We start from the raw sequence: 16,770 nt of genomic DNA on the forward strand, positions 1-16,770 counted from the left end.
TTCCCTGCTATTTTTTTAAATAAAACATAATTATGTTCTTGTTATCTTCACTGAAGGAATGCAAGCTTCTTGAAGGTAAAGGTACTTAATTCATGCTTTTGTTTCCCCAGCACCTGCCTGGCCCATAGCTGATGCTTAATGAGTGTTTTTCGATTGACTAAAAGTGTCATGATCTTGAATGTGAAATATATGAATGGTTTCTGATTCATCTCTACCTTTCTTGAAACAATACAGCGATCTAGCAGGCCTTAGTATCTTGGTCAATACTGAGCACTGAATCTCTCTCTCTCTCTCTCTCTCTCTCTCTCTCTCTCTCTCTCTCTCTCTCTCTCTCTTTCTCTCTATATATAGATAGATAGATATCTGTAAATTCAAAAAAACATTTGACAAAATGTCATTGCATATATATATATTTGCAATGACATTTTGTTAAATGGTTTTATTGAATTGAAGGCTGAAAAGAGACTTTTGTGTGAATTCTTTCCCAAACTTTCTCCAGTCTACTCTTCCAGACTTATTTCCTATTACCTCCTTTCATGGACCAAATATTCTAGCCAGTCCACCCTATGTGCTGTTCTCCCAGTTTAGCATTCCATTTCCTGTCTCCATGCCATTTTCCATGCTGAGAATGAACCTACTCTTCATTTCCTCTTCTTAGAATCTGTTGGTACCTTCACTGTTGAGCTCAGATTCCATGTCTTCAAGAAACTTTTCTTTATCTCCTGAGTTGTTAGTGCTTTCTTCATGTCATAATTATTTTTGTTTACTTATCTTTTTCATGTTTTATTCCCCAGTAGAATGTAAGCTCCTTGAGAACAGATACTGGTTTTCATTTTTGTCTTTATATCACCAGTATTTAGCATAGAACCTTCCTAATAATTCAATAACTTCATAAAAGTTTATTAAAGTCAGCATACTTAATCTTCTTCAGCTAGATTTTCAACTACCTCATTTTAATTTTCAATCCATTCCACTCCTATGTCATCTAATATTCCTGTTACTATTGCTTAAGTCCTTTTTCTTTCTATTCCCAGTGAAGGTAGAAACAATCAGTCATTCTCTGAATAGCACTCTTCCAATATTTGCAAAACAAGTCTTGAATCACACCCTATTGAAATTCCTTTAATATCCATTTTCTGACTCATTAATCACATTTTGAATGGCATCATGGTGTAGTACATAGAGAAGTGGTTTTGGAATCAGGAGGATCTGTGTTCATATCTTGCCTCTGACATGTTGTATTTTGAAGGGCAAGCCATTTAAACTGTCAGGGTTCTAGACAATTTCATCAGACTAAGTTATAGGTAAGTTGACCATCTACATTTAAGGAGGAAGTTTGCATGCTGAGCATACCTTATACCAATGAAACCTCAGATCCAGATTGTGAACGTTCCCCTCCTACCTACAAGGGAAGAAAACACTTTATGATGTTCTTCTGAGTTCTCTATAGGTCTTACATAGTCAGATCACTGTTCAATATGGTGAAGCATAATGTCAAAAAGTCCAGGATAGAATCAAATTATCAAAAGATCATAGATTTAGAATGGGGGAAAGAGACCATTCAGTGTAATGAATGAATGAAAAATAAAATATTTATTAAACACTTAAATATGTGCCAAGTACTGCACCAGGTAAGCAAATACATTACCTCAAGGAATTCACTTTTTAATTGGGAAAGACAATATATATATATATATATATATATATATATATATATACATATATATATATATTAAGAAGTGGTGTGAAGGGAGAGGATATTTTTGTTGGAAAATCACAGGGATGAAAACTAGGGTCATAAGGAAATAGAATAACACACTCTTTCCAGGAGCAATGACAAGAATTTATTTCATTCTGGTTGTTGAACTGGAAGAGAGTGGGAGATAAGAGGGATAATAATGCCAGCTGCCATGTTAAAAAATCCATGGGTTGAAGTGAAGCATAGCTGGAGGCCTGATCTAAATATAGGGGAGCTACTGAGGCATCCCCCAATCAGGACAACTCCTTCATTTAAGAGATGAGAAACTGAGGCCCAGAGATGTTAAGAAACTTGTCCAGAGTCATCCATGTATTAAATATAATAACTTTGGTAACCATGTCCTTTGGTAAATAGAAACTGAGAGGTCCCCTGAGCAAACTGAGTGATACAACCAGAGAATGAACATTTTATGCTAATTCCATGTCCAACCTTCCATGATTCAATAGATTTCTGTCCTTTAGCCTCTATTTTTACATCCTGAAGATTGGGAAACCTATTCCCTATACTCTCCTCACTTTTTTCTCTTCTGTTAAAATGTAAACAAATGTTTCATTTGTGTTGCTTTGGTAATACAGAAACCTTGATTCAGAATGTCCTGAAGGACCTGAGGAAACAACAGGGAGATGTGGACAGTCTGAATCCCCTGGAGCTGGAAAAGATGGCCGATGTGATCACAGATGCCATGCAAAGTTCAAATACAGAAGAAGTGCCAGGAATTGTGGGAGTTGAGGCTGAAGGAGAACAAAGAGAACAAGAAATGAAAGGGATCAACAGTCTGGAATCAAACGACTACCAGAATGGCTTGATGGTTGAAGATAATTTACAAAGTGAGAGACCTTGCTTCTTGGATTTCCTCATGAAATAAAATCCCATCCATGGTCAATTAGATTTTGTATACTATTTCAGGGGTGGGGAGGGATGGAGTTAAGGTGCCACTGAGAGATGTAAGGGTTATCTGAAACCTGAGATATGGTTTCTATTCAGGAGTCAGGGATTTGTGGTAATGATTTTTATCCATTTGAACTTTGCTGCTACAAGCTCTCTGAACAGGCTAAATCTACCCAGGCAATTATGTTGAAAAGCAAATTACTGTCTCTGAGGATGTATAATTCCTTGGTGCAGAGACTGAGATTTAAAAAAAAATAATAGTGGTAAGTGTTTTGGATTCTGAGAGTGGCTGTTTTCATATATGGGAACAATAAAATGAAAAAGGAATTACTCCAGCTTTGGACTTATGCTATGGCTTCATTCCCCAGACAATGACTTTCCACTTGACTGAGAAGATCTAGTGAGATTCTCCTGGTCTTCTTTTTTCAGGACTGAGCTTCCTGATAAGCTAAGTCATTACTTAGTTTTATTGAGGACTGGTAACTTCTTCCACCATTGTTCTCCTCTAAGTCTTTTTTGATAAGGGACAGGGTGTGGGGAGTATACAGGGGCCTGCCTAGAACAAAGTCTGACTTGGCTTCAGAGACAAAATGTTTTTGTAATTGGCAAAGTCAACTCCACATTGGCATACATTTCCTTTGATCAACAAATGCTGGTTGAATACCTACACTTTAAATGATGAGTGATACAAAGGGACCCTTAAGACATGGTTCTATCCACAGATAACTTATATTCGACCTTGAAGAGTTTTGTTGTTCAGTCATTTTACAATCACGTCTGCCTCTTTGTGACCCCATTTGGGTTTGTTTGTTTCTTTCTTTTACAAAGACACTAAAATGGTTTGTTATTTCTTTCTCCAGCTCATTTTACAGATGAGGGAACTGAGGCAGGGTTAAGTGATTTGCCCAGGGTCACACAGCTGGTAATTGTCTAATGCTGGATTTGAACTCAGGAAGAGGAGTTTTCCTGGCTCTGGGCTACTGTGCCACCTATCTACCCCTTGTGCTTAAAGCACTGTTCTTTTCACCTATCGGTCATTCATTAAACACTAGAGAGGAAATCTAGAGTTTCCCCTCCACAGTAACAGCCTCACAATCATTTAATTATTTTATGACTCTGATGTTAACACAAACATTAGTTAAAACAAGCCTCTTTGTACATAGTAGAAAAACAACAGTAACACAAGGATTGTGCATGGAATTTCACATCTCCATTATGTCCAGCTTTCTTTAAAAAAAAGAGTACATAATCATTTCAACAAGTAACCTTAAAGCCGTCCATCTGAAGACTTTTAATTCTGAAAAGTCGGTTCAACAGGGCTGTGTGCTTGTGCTTAGAGCTTTTGTTTTATTATTGCATAAATATGAATGACTGTCAGGCACTCTGGATTTCTTGTTGGTTTGGGCAAGAAGAGTTAAGATACTAAGTCGGGCAATGATGTATGACTGAACTGGATGCATATCCCTCAGCTTCTATCCCACTTGAATGAATAAGAACACTGTTTCCTGCATTCCAAGTAGATTTAGTTTATCTTTTTAATTAGAACAGTTCATTGCCAATCTACACTATAAGGGAGTATGCTGTATGATTATCTGATTTAAATATGATATGACACATTGCTGTGATATGAGAATGATGAGAATGTTGATAAGAAATTCATATCTTTTACAGGTAACAGATTGCAGGAAAGTGATGATGAAATTGATGAGAAGGTAAAAATCTCTTTTTTCCATTGTAATACTACATGTCATGGGGAGGTTTATTAATCCTGGGTTATGGCTGTAAATGATATAACAATTCTCCTCAGAAGCAAATCTGTAGAACAAATTAATGCTGCAGTTATCAGTTCATAAAACCATGGAGGAAGCTCATTTTAAAAACATGTGACCAGTAAAAAGAATGCATCATTTACGCAGAACTGGTGTTGACTTTGGAATCTGTGCAAAACTTTATGAGTTGAAGACCATTCAGAATATAATGCATTCATTTTTTTTCCTTTTGCTTTTGATATTCTCAAGAAGGCAGTTCAACATTTTTTCCCTTGAGGGAAATCTTTAGCAGCTGTATTTGGCCAGATAATAGAAAATGTTTAGTCTTTATCTGAGGAAAGTATAATAGTGAGTTAGCATATATTAAATAAACTATTACAAAAGGTAAGGATATGTGATAGACACATTGAATGAGTTATAAAAGCATGTCTGAATTGCTGGTTTAAATTTAAATGTATGTAATGTGCTACCTTAAATTTTATATGTTGACTCCACCCTGGACCCTAATTTGGGTTAGTGTTTATATTAAGATGATCATTCTGCTTATTTGTCTAAAGAGTTTTAAAATCCATTATTTGCATTGTAGTTTTCTCTTTTTTTACACAATAAATGTGATGTAGCACATATGGCTATAAAACAAATCCCAGTGTTTCACTTATATTATGGGGAATGGATGTTATCATGGTAAAAAATAATATAAAATAGGTGATACACTGAGTTAATTTTTTTTTAAATGAGTCAAAATGGTAGCCAGTCTTGTGACCTGTGTCATCATTAGATACCAATAGGCCACTCAAAGGTTTTGTGCCCCAATATAAAGAATACTAGTTGTAGAGTCAGAAGAACTGAGTTCAAATTTACTACTTGTTTGATTTGGTATGTTATTTGGCCTTCCTGGGCTTCAGTTCCTCTTCTATAAAATGAGTGGGTTGTGTTAGATGACCTTTGAGTACATTCTGAACTCTAACTCTGTAATCCTATGTATTCAGGTTATTAATAAAATAGACTCCAGGATGTAGAAGCTTATGTATGCCCAGAGAGGTTTCAGGATTTAGCCAAGGTCAAACAGTAAGTTACCATGGCAGACTCAAATTCTCTGACTCCAAATCCAGCACTATGTGTCATACTGACTGCTAACATTACCGAGGTGGTGGTATCACAGCTGGAGTTAGAGAAGGACAGTTCTTTAATTGAAACAGCTATCCTTTCCTTTGCATAGATTTCTATCTTTCCCCTGATATTTTCTTTAGCTTCTAGATTAAGATGCTAAGGGAGCCTCTGTTTCCCCATCTACAAAATGGAGATAATAATACCTAACTTCCAGGGTTATTGTGAGGATAAAATGAACTAATATGTATTGTGAGGTGATAATATTTTATTGTGAGGATAAAATGAGGTAATATTTATAAAACTCTTTGTAAACATCAAAACATTCTCTAAATACTAACTGTTAATATGATTTTTATTACATCTCTCTTCTGTCTGTATTTTCATTCCTGGTTAGTTCCAAATGAAAGATTTTATTACGAATTCCCTGGACCACAATGGCCTGTTCTCCTTCAGGAAGTTGCTTTATAATTGCATTTTCTTCCACTTCTACTAGGTAAAAAGTTTGGATACCCAATTGTTGGGCCTTGATAATGAGCGGAAGACCCAACGTTTGCCTGGAGGACCCCCTTCTGAAAAGCCCTTTAAAACAGAGACCAAGAAATCAGAAGATATCGAATCTTCCTTTTCCTCTGAAGAGGAGAATGCTGGGGTTGAAAATGTGAAAAGTGAGACCTATTCCCAAGAACTGACAGCAGAGAAGAAACCAAATGCTGACCCTGATGCCAATGAATTTGTAGAGTTTCAGGACTGGATGCAGGGTACTCTGAAAGAAGATGAAAAGCTCTCTGAAGGACCTCCCAAAATTCCTGGGGAAGGCCTACAATTAGAAGTGAAGTCTTCTGATGAGGAAGAATATGGCTACATTGTGACAGAAATAGAGTAAGTAGAAAGCTCCAAATTACTTATATGTGTGGTATATATGTATCTATATATATATACACATATATGCATACATATACATATGCATGTATGTGTGCCTATATGTGGGTGTGTATATATATGTATGGTGTTTTGTGTGTATATGTTACAAAGTATACAGTAAGCATGCATTATAATGAATTTTAGGGCTATGTGAATACATTTGAGCTGTATCTTTGGAGTAGGATTTAGAGAACTCAAGTCATTTCAATTCAACAAGCATTCATTTATTAAGAGTCCATTACTTTTCAGGCACTGTGCTAATTGCTGTGGATAAAAAGACCACTAATAAATGGTCCCCACCCATCAAAAACTCACATTCTGAGTGGCAGGGTTAAGAGGGGAGCAATATGTACACAGATAAGTAAATTCCAAATAAACACAAGGTGATTTCAAACCATTGCTAGATTTTGGTTTTATTTGGTAGTCCAAGGAGGAATCAGAAAAGGCCTTGTGCAGGACATGATGTTTGAACCTTAGCTTGAAGGGAGGCGAAGAGGGAAGAATACTCCAGACATGAGAGACAGTCTCTGAAAGGCACATGAGTTAGAAATGGTATTTGTTTATGGGGAATAAAAAGTCAGAATAGTTTGTCTGGAGTATATGAAAGAGAGTAATGTAAAATCAGACTAGAAAAATAGATGAGAACGACTGCTAAGTGTTTTAAATAGCAAAGAGCGAAGTTATTTTATCCTAGAGGCAAGAGGAAACCCCTGAGACTTCTGGAGCACAGGAATGACATTGTCCAAACCATGTTTTAGGTATATCAGTTTCACAGCTACATGAAGGATATATTGGAGAAGGGAGAGATCAGAGACAGGGAGGTCCCTTGTGAGGCTTTCGCAATAATCCAGGCATGAGGCAAAGAGGTCTAAACTACGGCAGAAGCTGAGAGAAGGGAACAGACTTAAGAGATCATTTCCTTTTGCCTAGAATCGTAGAATGTTAGAAATGGAAGGGACCCTACAGATCATAGAGTCCACTCTTCTCATTTACAGAAAAAATCAGTCAGAGAGATTTAAGCTTCCAGCCCAAGGTCACACAGTTACAGGGTGGCAAAGCCCTGCCTTGATGTCCTATACCTGAGATCCTTAAACAAGGTACTTTGTCCTGCCAACTAACATTAGTTATATTTCACTTCCCAGGGTTCCCTACTAATGCTCTGGCCACTCCCAGGTCACTGTCCCCTGGGTGCTCCAGAATACAGAGTTTGTTTGGATAGTGGCTATTGTACCTGTGTTTCACTTGAAAAAATAAATGTGGTGACTGAAGCTAGTGCAGTAGGAATGTTGATATTCAAGATGATACAGTTTCTATTTCTGAATTCAACACTAGCTTTTGTCTTGGAAGTTTACTTCAGGTAGAACGGAAATGGAAGACTTCATTATTCTGTTAGGGCTAGGCTCTGAGTTTTTTTGGACCGAATATGCTAGAGTTCTGGTATGCGATGTTCTAATAATGTATGCTATATACTAGTTTCTTTTCCTCCATTATAAGAATACAAGCTTTAAATATTTGACATGAAAGTATCCCAAATAGCAGGATGTGAGTCATGCACCAGGGGAGAAAAGATTCACAGTAACAAAGTGTTCCTTCCTCTGTCTCATTTTGATCTGAAAGTAACATGAATAGGAATCCAAACACCATGTACCCAACAAGCTAAAAGCAGTGGACCCCATTTTTTGCAGGTTATATCATTAATGAATCTGACATTTGATGCTTTACTTTATTTTTAAAATATGCTATTTCCCCTCAAGCAACCAAAGCAATATTTCAAAGGAGAAAAATGCATTCAGTGGTTCAGATATTCTTTTTTTTCCCTTTCCCTTTAAAAAGTAAACTTCATTTTTATTAAGGTTGATCATCATATTGGCATTAGGGTAGATAAAAAGGGATGCAAAAGTCATTGACTTTTCAATGATTTTGAGCAATGAGAAAAAAAAAAGTTTATGTGAAACCTGAATTTGTCTCTCTGACAATGATAATTTCAAAGGTTATTTTTTCCTTCTCATTATTCCCAACAAGAGTTTAAATCTACCAGCATGTGTTAGCTGTTGCCACTTCCCAGCTATCAGTAATATCATTAGTAGAGAAAACAGTTCCATACCAGAACTGCACAGAAAATTTGTTGTGGTTGGGTTTGTACCACATGGTGAGATGACAGCTTTTGCCTGAATGTTGATAGTCTTATTCAAGACTATTTTCAGCTTTTGTTGATGGTGTTTTGGGGGTAAGTTTTAGTGGTTGAGATTTTTAATCTTTTATTAGAAAACACATTGACTTATTTTTCCCAATAAGATCTTTCATCAAGATAGCTCTGTTTTTCTCTCTTTTGTTCAAAAATATGTGTTTGTTTGCTCATTTGTCTCTGTCTTTGTGGTTTTTATTACAGAATTTGTTATGCAGTTCTATTCAATTTACAAGTATTTTTTAAGCATCTATCATGTTCCTGACACTGTGTTAGACACTGGGTATATGAAACAAGAAACTAAACATCCCTTATCCTCAAGGAGTTTACATTCTATGGGGGAGACAAAACATATTCATATGTAAGGCAATATACAGCACGTGCATAGAATACAAAGTAATTTTTCAGAATGACAGAAATAATACTGGGAGAATAAAGGAAAACTTCCTGTAATAGAGGGTTCTTGACCCTTGAAAGAAGCTAGGGCATCCAGGAGGAAGAGATGAGTAGGAAGAACATTCTAGGCATGGAACATGGCCAATACAGGCACCTCACCATCCATTTTCATTTGACAGTAGCCAAGTCAGGTGTATACTTAATAAGCTGATAATGATTATTATGAGCTATTAAAGCAACAGTAGGTGCTCATGTGATTATGATAATCAGTATGGAAGGTTGTTGTATTGATTTTAAACATCATTCTATTGCTTTTTATAAAGAAAAGCCTTTGGATAACAGATGTGGCTGCCTCTTAAAAATGCCACTTTACACTTTATATTGATTCGCCTACTTTTGTTTTTTATCATCTAGCTGTTGTGATAGTGATAGAGCTTCTATTTTGCAGCTACAACCTGTAGCAATTGGGCTAAGGAGCCTCCTGTATTCATATGGCAGGTCTTGAAGCTTGTTACTTTCTGCCTTTCTATGTACTCGATGGGATAGTTGACAGATATCAGAGGTGATTCATTCACTGTATTACAGTCTCCGACTGCCCAGGCTTTGCATATGCAGCTTAAGATGGCTAGAACTGCAGGCTTTACTGCTGAGATGCTGGGTTTTAATTGTACCTCAAAGTAGAGATGAACATCTCCATGTAATTCTTAAAGAAACAGATTTCTGATAGTTTTAAAGACTTGTCAAAATGGCAGCTGACTTGTCAACAGGGAGAACAATAGATGACTCCTGCTGTTTGTCTAGTGACCTTTCAGAAGCTTAGAGCAAGGCAATCCATACCAATCCATACTATACATCAGGGCTAATCTCACCAGTGAAATGACAGTTTCAGTGTAGGCAATTGTCTAGGAAAGCCTCTCAGGTGCTGCCTCAGCACTTTCTGATGGAAAGAAACCTGTCGAAATGGACCATTTCCTTTTTGGCTGCTGGTGACTTTCCAGTAGAAAATGAGGATTTCAGCATGTTCCTCTGTTCCCACAGAAGAAATGGACCTTAGATGTGCATATTTTGCATTTAAAATATGTTTTAGAGTCAGAAAGTCATCATTTAGATTACATTGGTTTATTTTTGTTTGTTTCTCCTTTGCCTTTTCATTTGTTTGCTAGATTCACAGTGAAGAGAATGTAAACTTTACTTCCAGAATTCTTCTGATGCTGGCAAAGGATAGTACTACAGCTGATGTTTTCCCATCAATGATGCCTAGAGAGTGTTGCTTTTATTGACAGATTGCTTGGCAGTCAACAAATTTAGATTTTCAGTTGGGCGAGAGGGACCCAGGAATTCAATTTAAAATTGTGTGGATCAAGTAATGGATTGTTTTAATAATTTGAGGTGGGGGAGAGTTTGGGATAGAAGTGATTAGGAAATGTCTCTAAGAATGAAAGGTAATCTGGTCCTTTAAAAAGAAAAATAAACTAGACCATAATTATTTAATATAATAATAATAGTAACAATAATGATTATAATATCTAACATTTATATAGTACTTCCTATTTGCCAAGCATCATGCTAAGTGCTTTACAATTATTAACTCATTTAATTCTTAAAACACCCCAATATGGTAGCTGCTGCTATTAATCTCCATGCTACTTATTTACATATTTGCCAATACCAGCCAGAATCACTAAAAAGAAGTTCTAAACCTGAAATCCAAGGATTGGTTGGAATATGTTACATATAATATGCATGTTACATATAATATGAACATTACATATAATATATACAAAAATGTAATTTGTATATTACATGTAATATGTACAATAATGTACAATACATTCCAATGGATTAAATTGCATCTTTGTTTTCACTAATCTCTAACTAAAATATAGCACTTTCTTCAATTATTAATTTTTTAAAAATTCTGAAAAGGGGTCCATAGGTTTTACCAGCTTACCAAAAGGATCTATGATGCATCAAAGATTAAGAGCTTCATATCCATACTGGCCTTTAGAGTAAACTGTGACCTGGTCACTGACATGTTCTCTATTTTTCCATTGAAATTTGGCTGGCGGAAGAATGTGTCTCATTTTCATCAGAGCATCATTTTGCTTTTCACATTTTCTGATATGATAGGATGTGACTTAATGACTTGCTATTTGGTTTAGTTGGTTTGTCATTTTCACTTTTATCCTCTTTATGAACTAGAAGGCTTAGTCAAGACTGAGTAAAGAGCAAGCCTTATTCTCTTTAGGAGGAATATTTTATCAACCTATGTTTGAACCATTTAATCTTAGGGTGGGAGGAAGAGATCCCAGGATAGAAATGTGTTTTGAAGCTTGGAAGAAAACAAACAAAAGACTACTTTTTTCTTAGCAGAAAAGAAACTGACTTTTAATTGGATTCATAAATCCTCCAAAAACCTATAGCAGGGCTATTACACTCCACACATAGATTTGTGGTACTTAGTGTTGGAAGGGAGGTCATGTAGTGTGGTGGAAAGACAGCTGGAGCTTGAACCAGATTTAGTCCTTAGTCTTAGTGCTTATTTTGTGACCATGGAAGTCACTTCACCTCTAGACTTCAGTTCACTTCTTCATAAAATAATAGGATTGGATTAGGATGTTACAAAGTCACCAAGGTTTGAGTTAGCATGTCTAAGGCACTGGTCTTGGAGTCAGGAGGACCTCAGTTACAATTCTGATGGCCACTTCTTTATGTGTGAGCAAGTCGTTTTAGTTCTCTAGGCCTGTTTTCTCATCTGTTAAGTGTGATGATTTGACTCAGTGTCCTGTAGTGTTCCTTTGAGCTCCAAATCTGTGACCTTATGATACCATCCTGATGCTAAAAGGCTCTGCTTCTGGAACGGATATCCAATTCAGCTCAAAAAATGTATTCTTGTTTCTTCTGGTACACCTGAATAAAAGAGATATGTTGAGCTAGTACATTGAATTTACTTTGGAAAAGTGAAACATATAATTACTAAAGTCTTGAACTTCGAAAGAGCATGGTCAAGAAAGAAAAAAAAAACAGAGAGCATAGTGTTTTAAACAAATAGATATTCAATAATTCAATCAGATATGGTCTTGAATGAATGGATGGATAAAACCAGCTGACCCTGGGCAAGTTACTGAAGATGAGGCACCTGAAATAGAGTGCTGGGCCTAGAGTCTAGGAGATCTAAATTCATATCTGCCCTTAGTCACTTACTAGTTGTGAAAACCTGGGCAAGTCACTTAACCTCTTTCTCAGTTTTCTCATCTGTAAAATGGGAATAATAATGGCACCTACCTCCCAAGGCTGTCGTGAAGATTAAATGAGATAATATTTGTAAAGTCCTTTGCAAACTTTAATGCTTTATAACTGTTAGGTATAATAATTAGTAGTAATCATTAATATTAATTATTATTGATAATAATTGACTCATATCAAGTAAGAGATTAAATGAGATCATTTCTAAAGTTTCTTACAAGTTTGTCCTTCTAATACTACAGAAAACAAACAAGATCAGTCATGTTGAAGGGACCTATGGGTCATGCTCAGATAGGCCAGCTATATGCATAGATAAAATGACCTATTGAATAAGTGATCTTCTTCCAATCTTAATTTTTCTTTGTGTCAGCAGTGGTGTCTTTCTGTCTGTGGATCCTTCATAGAGGGGTCAACCCAACCTGCTGGATGCCTTCTTCTCCTTGTTAGAACATTTCTAGTAAAACAATACAGCAGAAGAGCTGTACGTTTGTTCCTGCTCAATCCTGATACATGTCTGGTCCACTCACTTTTGTAGTCATGGCCCATTTATATATTTCCCAAATTTAGTTGTGCTGTTTCTTTTCTGCCAGTTTATTCCCAAGCCCAGGCCATTGTCCATCTGCAGCATTCCTACTTGAGTGGAGTGATACTAGACAGATATATTTCAGTTAGCTGGGAGTAGGAGTATTTGGAAATACCAAAAACAAGGGCATTGGTTGGGAAGGGAAAACTGAGAAAAAAAGGTCTTGCAGAGAAACCCAAGAAAAGTCAAGGAGGAGTGTGAAAGGCAGGGGTGTTATGAAGGTCAAATGAAATAATAGACTTGAAGCACTTGGAAATATTAAAGCACAACACATATTCTTTCCCATCTCCTCTTCTTTCTCCTTCTCTTCTTCCTCCTCTTCTTTCTCCTTCTGCTTCTTCTCCTCTTTTTCATCATCAGCAGCATCAGCAACCTATAATCATTAGGTTTCCATCCTGATATTGACTTCATTCCCTTAGCATGATGAGCTCAAGCCGTGTTTATCATGCAATGCAGGGCTGTTGACAAATGTTTAACAACTGACTCTCCAGGGGATGAAAGAAAATATATGCATACAACTTTTAAGTTAATCTGCATTATTAATACTTTATTAAGTCCAGAAAATCAACAAAGCAAGAAATTAAGGCTAATTTATAGCAATTATTGGTTTCTGAGGTATAAATGTTTACAATGAAAATTTAACAATGGGTTAATTGTCAGAGTCTGCTCTAGCATATCCCTGGGGAAAAGGCAAGCCTATACAAGAGAAGATGCTAGGGGAACCTTTATCCATATCACAGTTTTCCCCTACATCAAGCCTTATTGACAGATAACTTTCACTATTCTACAGTTAGAAAATTAATTATAGATTCCTTTCCTGCTTTTTCTTCATGTCAACAAAGTTTTCTACCATATCAGAAAAGTCAATCAGTTAATTTGCAAATCATACACTTACCTTCCTAATAATCATTTATTTATTTAGTGTATGACTAGCCTTACAAATATGTCATTTCTGTCGTCATCTTTGACAGCACCATATTTTATAAGAATTTAGTCAGAATACATAATTTAGAGAAATGTTACTATAAAATATCAGGCATATTCTTAGTATTCATAACTTCAGCAAGTAGAATCAAAAGGTTTAAAAAGGACTTCAAAAATCGCCCTGTCCATTCTCCTACCTCCAGGCAAAATTGCACTTAAGCTATCTGGACAGATGAGAATCTATCCTATTTTTAAAGTCCTCTAGGGAAGAAGATTGCAGAACCTGCCTTAGTTATCCATTATAAAATTTAATAACCCTTACCATAAGGAAAGGGCTAGAAAAATGTCCTTTCATGGAAGGTAATGTACTGTAATAGAAAGCAAACTAATCTAGGAGACCTAGGTCTTTTTCCTGTTTCTGACACTAACTTGCTGAATGACCTTGGGAGAGTCTGGGCCTCCATATGACATTCTCATCTGAAAAATGGTGACAGGGATACCTCCTCTTCTACCTCATGGGGACCATCATGTAAAAGCACTTTTGAAGAAGAAAAGTTATTGTGAATGTTACACAAAAATAAAGCAGTATTGTATTACATTTTAATTATAGCCTTTCTTTCCTTACAAGTGGAAATCAGATTTTTAAAAAAAAGATGTGTGTGTGTATATACACATATATAATATGTATATATATATATATGATTGAAGGGGAATATATATATATATGATTGAGGGGGAATATATTCCAAGCAAGTATGAGATTTATTACTGCTCAAAGTCTCCCCCTTGTCTCCTGAGGTTCTGTCCCCTATCATGTCAGACCAACACATGTTAATCATCTCAGTGAGCACAACCCAACCCAGTCTGAGAAGGCAGAGATAAGTTTATCCAACAACTCAGTGTCAGAATAGCTCAAATATATCTATGCATATAGATTTGTATACTTGGTGATGAATAATCACCATCTCTTTCTGTTTTTACAAATATATATTGTTTATTATTCTCTTAGCATCACATTATCTGAATTTTATGCTGAGGGACTTTCATGGCTCATAAGAGTTCAGTTATCATTTCTTCACAAATGACTCATAAATCTACATATTTATCCATGATTTCTCTCTTGAACTTGATTTTCCAATATTGCTAGACATACCCATTTGTAAATTCTATCAGCACTTCAAACTCAAAATTTCCAAAAAACAGAATCCACGCTCTTCCTTGCTAAACCTATCACTCCTCCAAATTTTCCTCTTTCTGCTGTGAACATCAGTGTTATTCTTTTGAAAGCTGGTATGTTATCTGCAAAGATATCAAAGAGGTCAGTGTAACCAGATGGTAGAGGCAGGTAAAGTGTGAGAAGACTTATAAAGGTAGGAAAAGGCCAAGTTATAAAGCTTTTTGAAAGTCAAACAGATGACATTATATTTGATTGTGGAGCCACTAGAAATAATTGAATAGTGTTGTGATGTGTTTAGACTTGTCACTTTGATAACTGAGTGGAGACTGGACTAAAGTAAGGAGAGACATAAGAACCAGCAGGCTATTACAACAATCCAAATGAGAAGTAATGGGGAACTGTACTGGGATGATGCAGTTATCAGGGGAGAGAAGGATGCATATAAGAGATATATTCTACAGGTAGAATTTTGACAGAACTTGGCAACTGACTGGATATTAGGAATGAGAGATGGTGAGAGGTAGGGAATTACATGTAGATTGTGAGTGAGTAACTTAGAAGGATGGTGGAGTCTTGGGCAATAAGGGTTGATTGTTGTCCTTCATTCTCAAAGAGGACCAAAATGGCTTCACTATGTTAGAATCAAGGTACATTGTGTCTGATTGTGATTGAACAGATGGATATGAGCTCAGAATGCCCTACCACAGGTCAGGTATATGTAGTCCTTGGGAACATTTGGGGTTGTGCATCCTGCATTTCCTTTGAGCTGTTTCAATTCTGTGTTGCTCATAGAGCAAGCACCTTCTCTGATAGGGGCATGCCTTGCTGGATGGTCCTGTGCCTGTGTCTCCCATGTTATGCAATCAATTCCAAATTACTTAAGAGAAACCTTGAAAGTGTCTTTATATCACTTCTGACCACCATGTGAGCACTTGCCTTGTGTGGGTTCTACATAAAGTAGTCTTTTAGGCACATATATGTTTGGCATTTGAACAATGAGGTCACCCATCAGACTTGCTCTCTCTGTGTAGAGTTTGACTGCTTGGCCGTTCAGTTTGAGAAAGAACCTCAGTGTCAGGTACCTTATACTGCCAGGTGATCTTCAGAATCTTTCTAAGATGATTCAAGTGGAAGTGATTCAGTTTCCTGACATAGGGCTGGTATATTGCCCAGGCTTCACAGGTATACATCAATGAGGTCAACACAATGGTTCTGTAAACCTTCAGTTTGGGAGTCAGTCTAATACACACTTCCCTTCAGAGCCTCCCAATACTGAGCTAGCTTTTGCAATGTGTGTGTCAACCTCTTTGTCAATGGGTACATCTCTAGAAAGTATCCCAACAAAGTAAGGGAACTTATCCAGACTATTCAAAACTTCTCCATTTGCTATAACCAATGTTTCCATGTATGGATGGTGTGGTGCTGGCTAGTGAAGCAATTGTGTTTTCTTGGTGTTAATTGTTAAACCAAAATTAGCATAAGCAACAGAGAATAAATCCATACTTTGTTGCATCTCATAGGCTGCATTGAGTGCATAATCATTTGCTAACAGTAATCATGCACTAACTCTAGAGAAGTTAGGAAGAGGGGAAGCTTTGGAGGAAAAGAAAATGAGTTCAGTTTTGAACATGTTGAGCATAAGGTATCTTAGGACATCCACTTTGAGATGTACAATGGGTCATTGGCAATGCAAGACTGGAGGCTTGGGAGAGGTTAGGGCTAAATGATTAGATCTGAGTAGCATCTGTATAGAGAGTATGTGGCATAGACTTTTCCGTTTTGTCATGGCTCGTAGGGAGCAGAGATCATGAT

General features: G+C 36.5%; 1 protein-coding gene across 1 annotated transcript in view; it reads left to right on the top strand.

Annotated features, from left to right (window-relative positions):
- The window catches only part of LOC138159851 (receptor-type tyrosine-protein phosphatase N2-like), a 1,065,359-nt gene that overhangs the window by 668,181 nt on the left and 380,408 nt on the right, over positions 1–16,770 (top strand). Inside the window, exons 7-9 of the mRNA XM_069086126.1 lie at positions 2,335–2,586; positions 4,319–4,359; positions 6,020–6,405. Of these exons, the coding sequence (XP_068942227.1) occupies positions 2,335–2,586; positions 4,319–4,359; positions 6,020–6,405 (679 nt within the window). The remainder of the gene's footprint in view (positions 1–2,334; positions 2,587–4,318; positions 4,360–6,019; positions 6,406–16,770) is intronic.

This window comes from Petaurus breviceps, unplaced genomic scaffold, assembly GCF_028583685.1.
Source record: "Petaurus breviceps papuanus isolate PSGF00001 unplaced genomic scaffold, PetGlider_PUasm1.0 178, whole genome shotgun sequence".
NCBI classification, from domain to species: Eukaryota; Metazoa; Chordata; class Mammalia; order Diprotodontia; family Petauridae; genus Petaurus; species Petaurus breviceps.